Source organism: Misgurnus anguillicaudatus, chromosome 20 (assembly GCF_027580225.2).
Source record: "Misgurnus anguillicaudatus chromosome 20, ASM2758022v2, whole genome shotgun sequence".
Taxonomy (NCBI): Eukaryota; Metazoa; Chordata; class Actinopteri; order Cypriniformes; family Cobitidae; genus Misgurnus; species Misgurnus anguillicaudatus.
Window position 1 is genome coordinate 28564749 of NC_073356.2, and position 14461 is coordinate 28579209.

The 14461-nt window shown below is 38.9% G+C and overlaps 1 protein-coding gene across 2 annotated transcripts in view; it reads right to left on the reverse strand.

Annotated features, from left to right (window-relative positions):
- The window catches only part of grb10a (growth factor receptor-bound protein 10a), a 55113-nt gene extending 43679 nt beyond the window's left edge, over window positions 1-11434 (reverse strand). For both annotated transcript variants that reach the window (XR_012359766.1, XM_055220411.2), the window contains exons 1-2: window positions 11247-11434; window positions 2011-2123 (exon numbers count right to left, since the gene is read on the reverse strand). Coding sequence is in view for 1 of the 2 variants with exons in the window: in XM_055220411.2 (XP_055076386.2) it covers window positions 2011-2061 (51 nt within the window). In the remaining variant the exon portion in view is untranslated. The remainder of the gene's footprint in view (window positions 1-2010; window positions 2124-11246) is intronic.
- Between the last annotated feature and the right edge of the window lie 3027 nt (window positions 11435-14461).

Consider the following 14461-nt stretch of genomic DNA (forward strand, 5'->3'; position numbering starts at 1 on the left):
TGAAAAGTCAGAGAGAGGGCTGACTGTGCAGCAAGGGTATAAATAGCAACAGCCTCCACTTTGCAGGTCAGCATGTCAGCTGTGTGGCACCATGGCAACGCCATGGCGACGAAAGGCATGCGGACATGCCGCAGAACCCTGGGGAACCGCTGCTGGTGCCGGCACACTGGAGGGATGAATCCGCTTATGCTGGTTTTGAACGAGTTGGGTTCTGCATAAACTGACTCCCAAAGTACTTAAAGCACAATGTATGACACAACGTATAAATGTCTGTGCCAATCAAATCCACAACTGCCTAATGTGATAAATGTACCAATAATATGTGACCCCGTTTGTAAAATCTGGGCTAAAGTCTCATAACCTTATAATGACTATCAGGACCATCAGAGTTTGATTTTAATCATTGATTTTAATCATTGTCATGACCTTCCTGAGGCAATATTCCTGAATATGAGTCCATCCACACGTGCAAATGTTTTAATTAATGGCATTTTTATTTAAATTGAAATGCACTTGAGTTGTCTTTGCGTTTTTGTGTTTGTTTTGTGATTGTGTGATTTAATTTGTTCTGCTATTTCGGCCAGGTCTCTCTTGAAAAAGAGATTATATATCTCAATGAGACTAAATAAAGGTTAAATAATTAAATAAATAAAAAAATATTAAAGGTGCCAAAGAATGCATTGGAATAATATGTTAAATTGTTCTCGGATATCTACATTGAAGGTATGTGTGCAAAATTATCCAGAAACGTCCATTTACAACCCTGGGATTTGCCCTTAGAATGAAATGGTTGATTATTACCTCATTTGAATATTCATGTTGAGTTCTGTTCTGATTGGCTGTTTCTCGGAGCAGTTCAGTTCTGTGTGTGTGTAAACAGACCTCATGTTTGAGCCTGTATCAGATGAAGATACAGATTTTGAGGAATAATCGATTATTCAGAGATGGTTAATGGATGTTTCTGAGTGGTAAGTTTGTGTTTTTTCAGTATGGATCTGCAAAACGCAACTGTAACGTCAATACTTCCGCCTAAACCGTACGTAGCATGCAGCATTAACTAGCATATACTTGTTTTTAAGCATTGTAACAACATTGTAATTAATTTAAAGGAACAGTATGTAGGATTGTGGCCAAAACTGGTACTGCAATCACAAAACTTGTGGCTAAAACTGGTACTGCAATCACACAACTGGTGGCCAATACACAACATGACAACATAGACATCAGTTGAGGGCTGCAACGCCACTTTTTAAATGACAATATCCCTGCCAAACCACTGTTGTCAGTGATATAAGTATTTGAAATGAAAATGATTTCTTAATGTCTAGTTACATATCAGGGCCATTTTTGATTAATTGATATACATTTCTTACATATTGTTCCTTTAATGTGTAAAGTTGGGGTGTACATCATGACTGTAACGTCACAGTCAATGTTAGGTTGAGATTGGCCTGTTTTTCAGCTGTCTTTAGCATGCATGAGGTTTACATAAGCAGGAAACAATAGTGTTTGAGGCTCACAATATGTCATTACCATATACAAAACTCATTTATCTATGCCTAGGTAAATACAGTTTTCCATTTTACGGCACATTTAAAGATATCAAGGTAACATTTTCACATAATGTTCTTTGCATTATGTAGTGTCACATATCATCATTTACATTTATGCATTTGGCAGACACTTTTATCCAAAGCGACTTGCAGTGCATTACAAGGTACACATTTTTATCAGTATGCGTGTTCCCTGGCTTTAAACTAATGACCTTTTGTGCTGCTAATGCAATGCTTAACAACTGAGCTATACAGGACACATATCATATAACTATAAAACTCTTGATTCATTCAGAGCATTATAAAAGTTAATTTGTTAAACGGTGATGTAACGTTTGAGAAAAGTTGTAGTATCATTTGTCTGCAATTGCCACTGATATTTTGCATCTAATGCAATTATAATATAATTATATGATTTATGCACTATGTAATGTGTTACAGAATAAGTGGACCTCACCTGGTAGTTTGGATGATGTAGGAAATAGTCTGGGCATCCAGCTAATGCCATACTCAGAAAAACTGCAGATGTTTTCAGTCGTCACATTCACCTCCTATCCCCTGTGCAGTAGCCTGAGAGAGACAAGAGAGAAAGAGAGACGGACAGAGAGAGAGAGAGAGAGAGAGAGAGAGAGACTGTTACAGCCCAATGAATTTGATTGCCCAGTTATTTTCCTTGTGTTGAATGATTTATTACTAAATATCAAACATATTTGACATATTAGCCACATATAAGCCATGGTCTGCTACTTTCTAGACAGTTGCAGTTGGTATTAGGGGAGGGACATGGGCATACTAGAGAGCATTTGATGGGATAAAAATCTGTGTAGTGCAACATGAGTCACCATCAATATTTTTAGTGTCTTCTCAGAAGAGAAATACTGGAAACTGTCCATGTGTATCTGCTAACGTTCAACTTGTCAACATTTAGGAGTACACCAGCATTACTGAGGGAATCAAAGCTAACAGACATGGGCTATGAAGCAACATAACTCTAATTCTGATTTTATGGCATCTCAAATGGGATTGTTTATTAAAGGACCATCCAAGTACTATACCACAATCACAAACAAAATCTTATATGTGACCATGGACCACAAAACCAGCCATAATGGTCATTATTTTTAAATTGAGACGTACACATCATCTAAAAGTTGAATAAATAAGCTTTCCATTAATTTAGGGTCTGTTAGGATAGGACAATATTTGTTTGATACAACCATTTGAAAACCAGGTATTCAGGGACCTGAGGGTGCAAAAAAAAATCGAAACATTGAGAAAATTGCCTTTAATATTGTCCAAATGAAGTCCTGCATCCACTCACAAAAATAAAGTTTTGATATATTTACTAGAGATGCACCGATATATCGGCCAATAATCGGTATCGGACAATAAAAGCAATTTTTTTACACTAACGGCCAACAGATTAAAAACAGCCACGTCATTGCCAATATACACTGAAAAAATTATTAATTGAATTTAATCAATTTTTTAAGGTAAGTGGTTGCAATCAATTTATTTAAGCTACATTTAAACGAAAAAGATTAGTAAAGTAAAATAAAATGTAGCTTTAAGGAACAGTATGTAGGATTGTGGCCAAAACTGGTATTGCAATCACAAAACTTGTGGCTAAAACTGGTACTGCAATCACACAACTGGTGGCCAATACACAACATGACAACATAAACATCAGTTGAGGGCTGCAACTCCACTTTTAAATGACAATATCCTGGCCAGACCACTGTTGTCAGTGATATAAGTATTTGAAATGAAAATTATTTCTTAATGTCTAGTGACATATCAGGGCCATTTTATGAATAATTGATATACATTTCTTACATACTGTTCCTTTAAATAAATTGATTGCAACCACTTACCTTAAAAAAATTTATTAAATTCAATAAATCATTTTTTCAGTGTATCCTGTCAATCAAAAGACAACAGGAAAATGAAATGAATTTGACCTCTTATAGACTGTTTCATCGGACGCGAGTGCGGTGACGCGATTACGCGTCTGGTCGGAACTTTGCTTCCAGTTTCTGTTTGTTTAATGACTGACTAGTTGATAAACTGAACTCTTGAACAAATACCTCATCGAAAACACTGAATGTTTTGGTTTTCTAGGTAATCTGTGTGTTCTGTATTTTGCGTGTTATATAAATAAAGTACTTTGTTAGCGAAGTTTACTGGAAGTTACGTGTGTTCCACGAAAGCCGCTTGTTTATGTTGTTACTTCTGAAACAGTCTATAGAAAATTTAAAGAAACATCACTCGTTTAATATTCAATATCTTCAATATGTCTTCAGAATTTAGTTAATGAAAGTTAATATAACCACCAAACTATCAGCATTGGACGATATCAGTCTGAAAAAATCGGCTATTGGTATCAGTGGAAATATTTTTCTATATTATTTACGGTCGGAAATTTACCAAGTATCTTTGTGGAACATAATAATTTTGACCCATAAAATGTACTGTTGGCTATTGCTACAAATTTACCTGTGCGACTTAAGACGCATGACTATCAAAGTACGTTTAACATTTAAAATTCCTTTTACACCCCCACAACGCAATTTACAGATACTCTACTGTAGATTTACCAAAACAGATTCACTTAACAAGGTATGTGGTAAAACTTACTCAGATGGGGACACAGATATGCCTTAACATAGACAGTTTGTAATACATTTACTGCAGACTGCCAACGTGTTTGACACAGCATGTTACACGACAGAATCCACTACTTAAAATAGCACTGCACCGTTTAAAACTGATCTCCTCTGAGTGAGAGGGTTGGGAGATGAGGGCCGTGTTAGGGCAGGCTTAAAAAGTGAGCTACAGGTCAAGCTGAACAAGAACTGTCAGAAAGAAGATGTGGAGGAGAACTGAAGATGGATGAATGGAAGCTACAGAGAAATGATGTTTTGGTTCCCTCCAGGAACATTTTGATCTGACATGCCTGAAAGTAAAGCTTAGCCCTGAACCAAAGTACTTTTTGACAAGGTACTATATAGGTCCAAAGTGAAAACTAAAAGAGCCAAACATGTGGTTCTGAACTTTGGGATGAAGGCTCAACCTGAACTGCATGAGCACTCCACCAAAAAACCTCAAATTAACATCCAGCACTGAAAGACTCAGGGCCGCTATGCATCAGTGGACGAGCTCATTATACTAAAGAAAAGGAAAGACACACATTCATGCACGTATACGCACAAAGACGCGCTGGCTAATGACTGAGACCACACGCTTAGGTAGTCTCTATTAGGCCAGCAAAGGAGGTTCAATCAGGTGCATGAAGTTCAAGTGAGCACAGACCTGGAACAGAAAGTCAAAAGTTGAGTTTTGTGGTTTTTAGTCCATGCATGTTAGCTTTGAGACCACCTATACACTACATCCGTGGTCACCAATCGTGTTCCTGGAAATCTACTGTCCTACAGTTTATGAAAATTTTGTCCAACAAGATAATTTTTTACAGACAAACATAACTTTTTTATGTATTTTGAAGACTAAATGCATTGTGCCCAAGCTGCATTGTTATTGCATTGATATCTTCATGCGTGATAACGTTTAACGTTCCGGAGAAAGTCCCATGTTGCCTCTCTTAAAAGACACTTTTAAGCATTCAAAAAAAAAAACATTGACTTTGTGATGATGGAACCAGAAGTGCTAAAACTCGCTTACAGGGTTTGCCCACCAAAAATACGTCATCCCTGCTGCACTCGATTTGATGGGCTTGTTGAAGAACAATGCATGTTTAAGAGTTCTGGACAAGCTCAATGAAAAGCCTGCACAAAGCACATCATAAACTAGAAACCACATGTCTCTTGACAACAGCAATGAAGTAATTTTTAACACAACTACTGATGCAACTTGTGAAATCAGCCTGGTCGAGGTTCTGAAACGCAGATGCATGACAAATCCACGTTCCACATCTGCATCAAATCTTTTAAAGTTTGTGGTTCGAAGAGAAAGCTGACCTGAACATACTTTTGAAATCCATTTAAAGAAAATGTTTCCAAGTTCAAGTGTCAGCAGTTCATTTAACTTCGCCTTCTATCGATGCAGGTGCTGACTGACAGGGGCTCAATTGTTTCGGTTATGTAATCCAACCTGTTATTGTTAAAATATCAGACACTATATAAAGCTGCCAAATACCGATATGGTCCACCAGCGTGTTGGGTGGCGCTCTGTACAAGAACCGACAAGAAACACTTTTTATAGAATGAGGGGAAGAAATGAGCACATGAGGGATCTTCAATGTTTGGAGATGGCTGAAATTTTTAATGACGTCTTATCGGGAGGCAAATTAAGAGGGCGAATGGATCCCACTACTCCCTCTCATGACTGCTGAGGAATTTCAAGGTCTTGGTGATCGTTCCAACTGTGTCCCATTCTTCTTTGAGTACATACATAAACACAGGTCAAGTGCTCCTCTTTCCTTCATAATAAAAAATAGTTGATGCATTCTTCCTGGAAACACTCAATTAGTGAACAAGACAACCACTTGGCCTGAAACCTCCTTTCTCATATCAACAGTTGTCATCACTGTCACTGGTTCGAACATCTCTTAAAGAAAAGTCTTAGTGGGTCATCCAGGTCAGCAGATATGAAGGCATACTGAGCTTGGTTTGTTTAAACAAAAAGTAAAAGTCCAAAGGATAAACTGGCAAACATTGTTTTTAGAAATGAAGTATGAAAATTCTGTCATGTAATCCCAAACTCATCCAAGTTTCTTCCTCCCATGGAATGCAGAGGAAATATTTCGTAATGAAATCGAAATGAATGGGGACTGTCAAATTCAGCCAATAATAGTTTTTTTATGGCAACATATTTTCAACAGTGTATCTGATTGATTAAGTTCTTCAACAACCACATACCCAAATCAAAATCTTCCCATGCAGAACCTCCCAGAAATCTTCCAAGGCTTTCAGAGACTCCCACTCCACCCAAACTAGGTTCTTGAGGAAATGTTTCTAGGAGACAAGGGCCAGGTGCATGTTTGTTTTATGCCTTTATAATGGTATCCCCTGTTGTACGAGGAATTTGGGTGATTAGGGGTTAAGGGTTATCATGTGTTGAGATACAAAAGCTGGGGGTAATCACCACAAAGTGGTGTTTGTATTGCAAATGAGAAAACGCTACATCCCTAACGTACAGACCAACGGAGATGCGGTCATCTAAACACGGAGGAGCAGAGGAATACAGTGGACACGGATGACGGGTGCCACATTGTGTTATCTTGGATTGCACAAAGGCCATTGGAAGGCGGTCGTGGTAGGATGGAGAGATCAAAAGAGTTATCGCCCTGTGACGGTCTGTCAGAGGCAGCTGGGTATGCGTGTGTTCCAAGACTCCAAAATCAGGTCAAAATCTAACACGGACCACCCGTGTGACCACACAAACAAGAGTGAATGAGAAAATATATCCAACTTGGGACACCGAGGGTATCAAAACAAACTGACAAACTTAGTTCCTATACGGACTATCTCTGCAAGCGAACAGAGTTTGATAGGTTGTGACTGTTCATGTGTAGTTTCAACATACTCATGCTCTAAATATACAGTTTTTGGACCGACCTAAACCACTTATGCAGACTTCAGCAATTCTGACCAAAACAAACACAATAGGCATGGATCAGTCAGCAATGGTTAAATTAGGAGCACATGTAACAGAACTCTCCCTGTCAAAACTTTTGCACGTTTTCTTATTCTCTCAATCCCCCGAGACTCCATGTGGCCAAGGCTAATAATAGTGAGTACACTACTCTTAAACCTAATCTCTCTCTCATTTTAGCTTTCTAACTGCAGTTTTGCAGGACTTTAGCATACATGCTAATTGTATAATTTTTAGAATGAACACATTGGTTGCTCATAAGCGCGTACTCGCACAATTCAAACCAAACTGCACCCAAGCGCATTTGACCCCAAAGCCTTGTTCGTTTGACTCAATGTGATTGCTCGGTACTGTGCCTGTCCGGTTAATCGCACCCTGGCCTGGCTGCACAGGTGGGCTTGGGGCATGGTTTACTTGGATTATAGGCCGTTTTTTAATCCAAAGGCTGCAGCCTTCAGATGTCCCCTATGCAGGTTGCATACATCACCAAGCCTGTTTTATTTAAGTTAAAGGCGGAGTGCACAATGTTTGAAAGCCAATGTTGATATTTGAAATCACCTAAACAAACACACCCCTACCCCAATAGAATCTGGACCTTCTGTTGATAGACCCGCCCCACACATACGCAACCCGGCAAGGATGTCGGTTAGTAGACACGCTCCTTACTGCTGATTGGCTATAAGTGTGTTTTGGTAGTCGGCCCGTCTCCTTTTTCAAAGCATTTTTCAAACATCGTGGACTCCGCCTTTAACTCAGCACTATATTCATAAGTCACAAGCATATTACAACAATTTACAATTAACTAAGATTAAAAAGACAATCTTGATGACGTATGCCGCCTACAAATGCAACTTCCGGAGGCTGCAGCCTTGGATTAAGTACCACCTCGGTTGGGGTTCCAAGCGAGCTGAACTTAATACTAAAATGTGACGTGAAAATACTATAGATCAATGATTGGTCTGAGAGAATCGTCACTACCAGCATCATTGCTAAACCTTCGTCATTAGCTTTACCTTCGTACTTGCGTTGTCTTGAGCACACCTGTTGTCATCTGTGCTTTGTTGTAAGTTCCCAAACTCCCTTTTAACGGTGAAAAACATCCACAGGCTTTGAATCAGGAACACCATACCAGTGTTTTCCTTGCAGTTTGTGTACGTTAGCATGTATGCACAGCATTTTTGCAACTTAGCGGAGCACATCTATGACGCCACAGGGGTTTGTACAGAAAATGTCATGTGAGACAGAGGTAGTGATAAACACGATGTGCAAACATCAATTTGTAGTGTTCAATTTCGATTTTGTGGCAGACTGACAAATAAATGAATGTATGGGAAACACTGCATTTAAACGACGCTTGCTCCCACTTTTGTGTGATGTCACAGCAGTAGGCAGCGCAAATATAACGACAGGCCTATAGTCCCTCCCACTCTGAAGTGCTACTAAACTCAATGAAAAAAGCTAATGACCTGTCCCCTGCAATGGAAAAGTCCATTACTGTTTGGAGACCAGTTACTAGTTGAGACTGACCAGTTCATTGACACAAACATAACAATTTCAGGTGTCAGTCACATGACTTTGTTGTGCATTTACATATGCATAACCTCTGTTCTGTTACACTGAATGACTTTTCGTCACTTTGGAGCAGCAAATCACTGTTGGTGTGCATGACATTTAGCCTGACGTTGCCATACTCAATTCTAGTCAGAATTTGAGTCTGATACCGCTCCATTGAGCTATAATTATGAGGCGTGTCTCAACCGAAAAATGCCTCTGCACTCAATTGGATAGACCTACGACCAATCAGAGCAACCGAGTGTGTAACATATGTTGAAATTACGTCTTTGCAGCCTGACCGAACTGGTAGTTATTTGCTACAATGACACTAACATTGTGATTATACCGAGTTAGCGAATGTACATCAACACCTATTATGTTTACAACATTTAGTTTATATCACAACATGAAGTATTTACTAAGTCATAGAGTAAGACTATCTCTTACCATTTGTACGTTAGGTGAACTTCATCCACGGCGATAGCCATTACGTTTGCTTGAAAATATTGGAGCCTAGCATGTCCCTCCACTCAACCACGATTCCGGGCTTCCGAAAAGAAGCTGGCAACGACCGCTAATTATATCCATCTCGTCGTGCACGCTGAGTTGCATCGCCGTGATAACGTTAGCCATTTCAGTTGCGACCAACTTTTGCCAAATAGGACATCAACAAATGCCCTGCTCGCGTTTCTCTGTTCCTCTTTTAAAATCAATGCTCTGTCGATATCTTTTAGTACAGACTCAATGTCAGAATCCACACATCTGAACTCTACAGCGGCAGTCATTCAACACACGCGCTCTTTGGTGACGTGGTTTATTACGTTACTGTTGATTATCTGTCCATCATCGTATAAAGCCCGCCCTGACAATTTGATTGGTTCGACCAGCATTTGTTCTAAAATAGTAGCTCCTCAACGCAGAAACCCCAGACCCATCTTCCCGTTTACAAAATCTTGTGGGCGGGGCTAAGATGGGCTGGCACCCAGGCTACATGACATTACCTCTATGACACATTGCTCGTGTCCAGATGATTCCACTAAAACCAAATACAAATAATAAGGTGCATTGTGCTATTTGAACCACAATGTATGTGTGACGGTATCAAGCTTCGCTTATCTATAAAATAGTGAACTGAAATGACATAAATGTGAACTTTCTAGCCCTGGAGGAGGCAATTTAGAGTTGTCGACTTGCTTCGTTGCTCGCTGCAAAATCTCAGCCAAATAAAACCCACACAATTCTAGTTATGATGTGTGTGCGCGTGCACTTGTGTGTGTTTGTAAAAGAAAGTGGCAGAACTCATGTGTGTGTCTGAACATGCCTTTTAAAACACAACCCCAGCATTTGGCCAGTCTATTGTTAGTTAACAACTAAACAACTTCCCTTCCTGCCTTGACAAAAGATACACCTTTTTTGTTACAGTGTGTCTGTGTGGGTCTCTGTGTGTGTGTGTGTGTGTGTGTGTGTGTGTGTGTGTGTGTGTGTGTGTGTGTGTGTGTGTGTGTGTGTGTGTGTGTGTGTGTGTGTGTGTGTGTGTGTGTGTGTGTGTGTGTGTGTGTGTGTGTGTGTGTGTGTGTGCGCATGTATGGAGAGAGAGAGAGAGAAAGAGAGAGAGAGAGAGACAGAGAGAGAGAGAGAGAGAGACAGAAAGAGAGATTTAGGAGAGAGCTCACACAAGATTATTACATAACTCTATTGAACATTTCCACTGGACAATTATTTATTAATAAATGTAAAATCTTATTTGCAAGTGTGGTGCACAAATCAAACATTTGCATAATATCATAATGTGGGATTATGTTGCGGCTTATGGCCACACTTCAGAACAAGCTCATTCATAACAGTCCTCTTTTCACTGAGACCTCATTGAAAACCAGTCCAAAACAAAAAGTGTGAGGTCTCCATCTGCCTAACCACAAACTCGAAATACAACAAAAACTTTAGTTTAGGCCAAAGGTGCATTTTCTGCATCAAACTATAACTTTATGCACAGTCTAGCAAATGCTATCTTTAATACACCCCCTTGTGAAAATGGACATGGTTTTATTAATTTATTATAGTAAAGGTAGTTAAGATTGCAACCTTGTTTTGTTGTTGTTGTTTTTTGGTGGACAAATTATCATCTGTATTACCATTGTTTTACTATAACCTAGATATCATAGTTAAACTATGGTAACTATATATATTTTGTACATTATGATTTCCGTTACAAATATCAAACCCGTGGTTAATTTTCGTGGGTGGAGACTCGTTAAGTTGTTTTGTAAACATGCGTCCGCAAAGTTCACCGGTAAACACTGGCTGCAGACTTTACCACAGACTTTACTTTATTAAAACTTATAGGTGAACTTATCTCATTCATAAAGTCAGTGTACTTCAATTCTACTCGAATAAACAGCTGTGAAGCTTCTGCTCACGACAGTATGAGTAAAACGCTACACAAGCACGCATGCATTACATCCAAACATGTACAAACTATAGCATGAACACGAAACCATATGTTTCAACGCAAATAACTGGAGGACTCACCTTTAAATCGATACTCTTCTCGGGAAAATAACGACGAAACCTGAATGAAAAGGGAGGAAATTAAACTGGATTATGTTGGGATGACAAACTGTGTGCACGGGGACGGGGTTAAACGTTTTCCTCGCGATCCCGCATGCGCTACGAGGTCAGAGCCGCGTCCGCACAACTTGTGCTCAGCTGACTGCTTCAAGCGCACGAGGGTGAGGAACTCTTCCAGTCCCGCCTCCTTCGCCTAAACCACACCTCCTATGATAAGACCCGCCCACTTTAACCCATTCCGTAATGGTCTGTTGAAAGTCTAACACACAGAGCCATTTTATTTTCATAATATTATTATTTTATTATTCAATATAATAATTTACCTGTACAATCTGAATTGATTACATAATGTATTGTTTTTCAAGTGAAAAAGCACTGTAGACAGGACATATATTCAATGTGAGTAACATGAGCTTAATATGGCCTCTCCTATCTGACCTGAAATTCCCAAACCACATGGTACCTTCTGTCCATGTATTATAATGCATGAGACCTTTAGCACTGATCATGATTTATGATATTCCTATGTCAGGTTTCATTATCTAAACATCTGCTGTCTCTGAATTTGTTACATAATCTGAAATCCATTTGAGATGCTCATCGCTACAAGAATCTAACTGGACAAAAGGACAGTAATTCCAGGAGCTCGCTCTGGGTGTTGACAGGGCGAGTGTGGGAGGATGCTTGGGATTGCACAGCCCATAAAATATGTCCCTATGCCAAACCTGAAGGGACGCGCCTCTGGAATTCCAGAAGAAGTGGTTATAAGATGCTTTTTTGAGATGGATGAGATGACACTAAACACTGTACACACTCAAAAGTTATTGCTGGGGTGAACCCTTTTAAAAAGTACATTTTGTAGCTGAAGAGTGCGTATTAGCACTTGGTAGCAGAGGTACATATCTTGGTAAGACCTCTTAAAATGGTACCAATCCAGTGACAGCTTTTGTACCTTTTTTTACAGTGTACTGTGTTAAAGGGTTGGATATCTCATTTAGATCAATGTGTATTGTTTAAAACAAAGCCATTTTCTATCAAAAGAGTTGTAAAATTACTAAAACTGGCATAAAGGTCATTTAATGTTTTCCGAATTGAAATTTCCCACAGAAAATCTCAAATAAAACAGCTTTAACCGCGTATGTAAACACGCTCATTTCCTAACACTGGTAAGCCATGTTACGTAAAAATTCCACTGGTTACTTCTGACAAATGTTTGGAGGATACAGATGTCTTGTGTACCCTGTTTCTCTCCATTTCCCCGAGCATCACAGAAACCCTTAAGTGAGTGACTTTCAGAGTTACCACAGAAAAAACCCACAGTCTTAACCTTCCCTGTAAACACAAATTACACATTAGCCATGTTTAAGGGGTTGACAAGAAAACATTGGACTACTTTAACTTTCTTTTCTCTCTTTACGTAGACTGGTAATCCACAAAGGGCAGTGCAATACCAGAGGCATTCGAGTTATTTTGGGTGGTCGGTGACCCACAGGGATATGTGTCAATATCTATAAAGCATTGAGGTATGTAAACACCTAAGGATTTTAAGGAATGTAACATTCAAAAGTGCATGTTATACCAAAGACATTGGATATAACAAGATTATTTTTTTAAAGGGATAGTTCACCCAAAAATGAAAATTCTGTCAGCATTTACTCACCTGATGAACACAAAGGAGGATATTTTGAGAAATGTTTGTAACCAAACCGTCGTGGACCCCATTCACTTCCATAGTAGTAAAAAAGAATACTATGACAGTGAATGGGGTCCACAAATGGCTTCAAGTAAATAGGACTTTAGTCTTGCATGACTGAAATAACTGCCCGGAGGCATTGCAAACATGGCCGCTATGTTTGCAATGCTGGTGCGACCTCCCTAAATTAACTATTTAAAATTCTGTCATCATTTACTCATCCTCATGTTGTTCTAAACTTGTGATGAACACAAAAAAAAGTTTTTTTGAGAAATTATGGTAAACACACAGCGGGTAGTGATCATGGACTTCCATAGTAGGAAAAAAATATTTTGGAAGTATTGTGATAAATGATGAAGAAAATATTTAGATAAATGATGGTAAGCACACAGTTGACGGTACCCATTAAATTCCATTATATTTTTTATTCCTACTATGGAAGTCAATTGTCACTATCTGCTGTGTGTTTACCATCATTTCTCAAAATATCTTCTTTTGTGTTCATCAGAAAAAAGAAATTCGAAATTCATACAGGTTTAAAACAACATGAAGAAATTATGAAAAAAATTTCATTTTAAGGTGAACTATCCTTTTAACACAAAGGCCAACATGTTGTGTTGATAAATTGATTTTGTATTTGACAAGTAAGCAGAACATGTCATTGTGAGATTTTTACAACAATTATTTAAAATAATTTTTACAAACTTACAACATTATTTTATTGTAGTATCTATTTGAAAAACATTATGATTTTTAAAAAGCCACTATGAAGCAGAAAGGTGATTAGCTCTCAAAGATTCAGTCCCGCTTACAATCAAAAGGTAAGGCGAGCACGCATCACCGCCTTTAATCAGGAGACTAATCTTCGAAGGGCATACTATAATCCCTTTATTCAAGTTTTAATTAGACATTAGTAGTCAGGAGAATTTGGACACAACCAAATAAGTAACACTAACCGCGATGCATTTTAAAATCTCATATCAGTGTGTGCCGAAGCACAAAGAGGTTTTTATCTGCTTTCTGGCCACCCAGCACCAATCTGCTCGCTCTCCAAAATTCTTCTCCCTCCGCTAAGGTTTACAGGCTTAAAAATATGTGGAATAAGAAGATACAAGGCTACTTCGAATATGTTAGGAGATCAAAGTATTTTTAACTTTTCTGCTAATCCACCGAACATGATCTTTCTCTCTCTATGAACTTTGAATTCCTTTCATTCCTCTTGGTGTCTGGCAGAGGGAAACTCAGGAGGGTTCAAACCCACATTGTTCTCATGCCCAGGGCGCGAGGCCCACAGAAATGGAGAGCTATAGCTGTTTGACTTGGCCTGTTTAAGGGGGACACTGCACCACCCTGGATGCCATCTGGCTAAAATGGCTCTTTAAGAATAGAGTACTAGGAAACATAAGAACGCCAACACCGTTTTTCTGACAGGATTGTAAAATAGCCCAACGCACCTGCAAATCATTTCACAATGCAGCTGAAG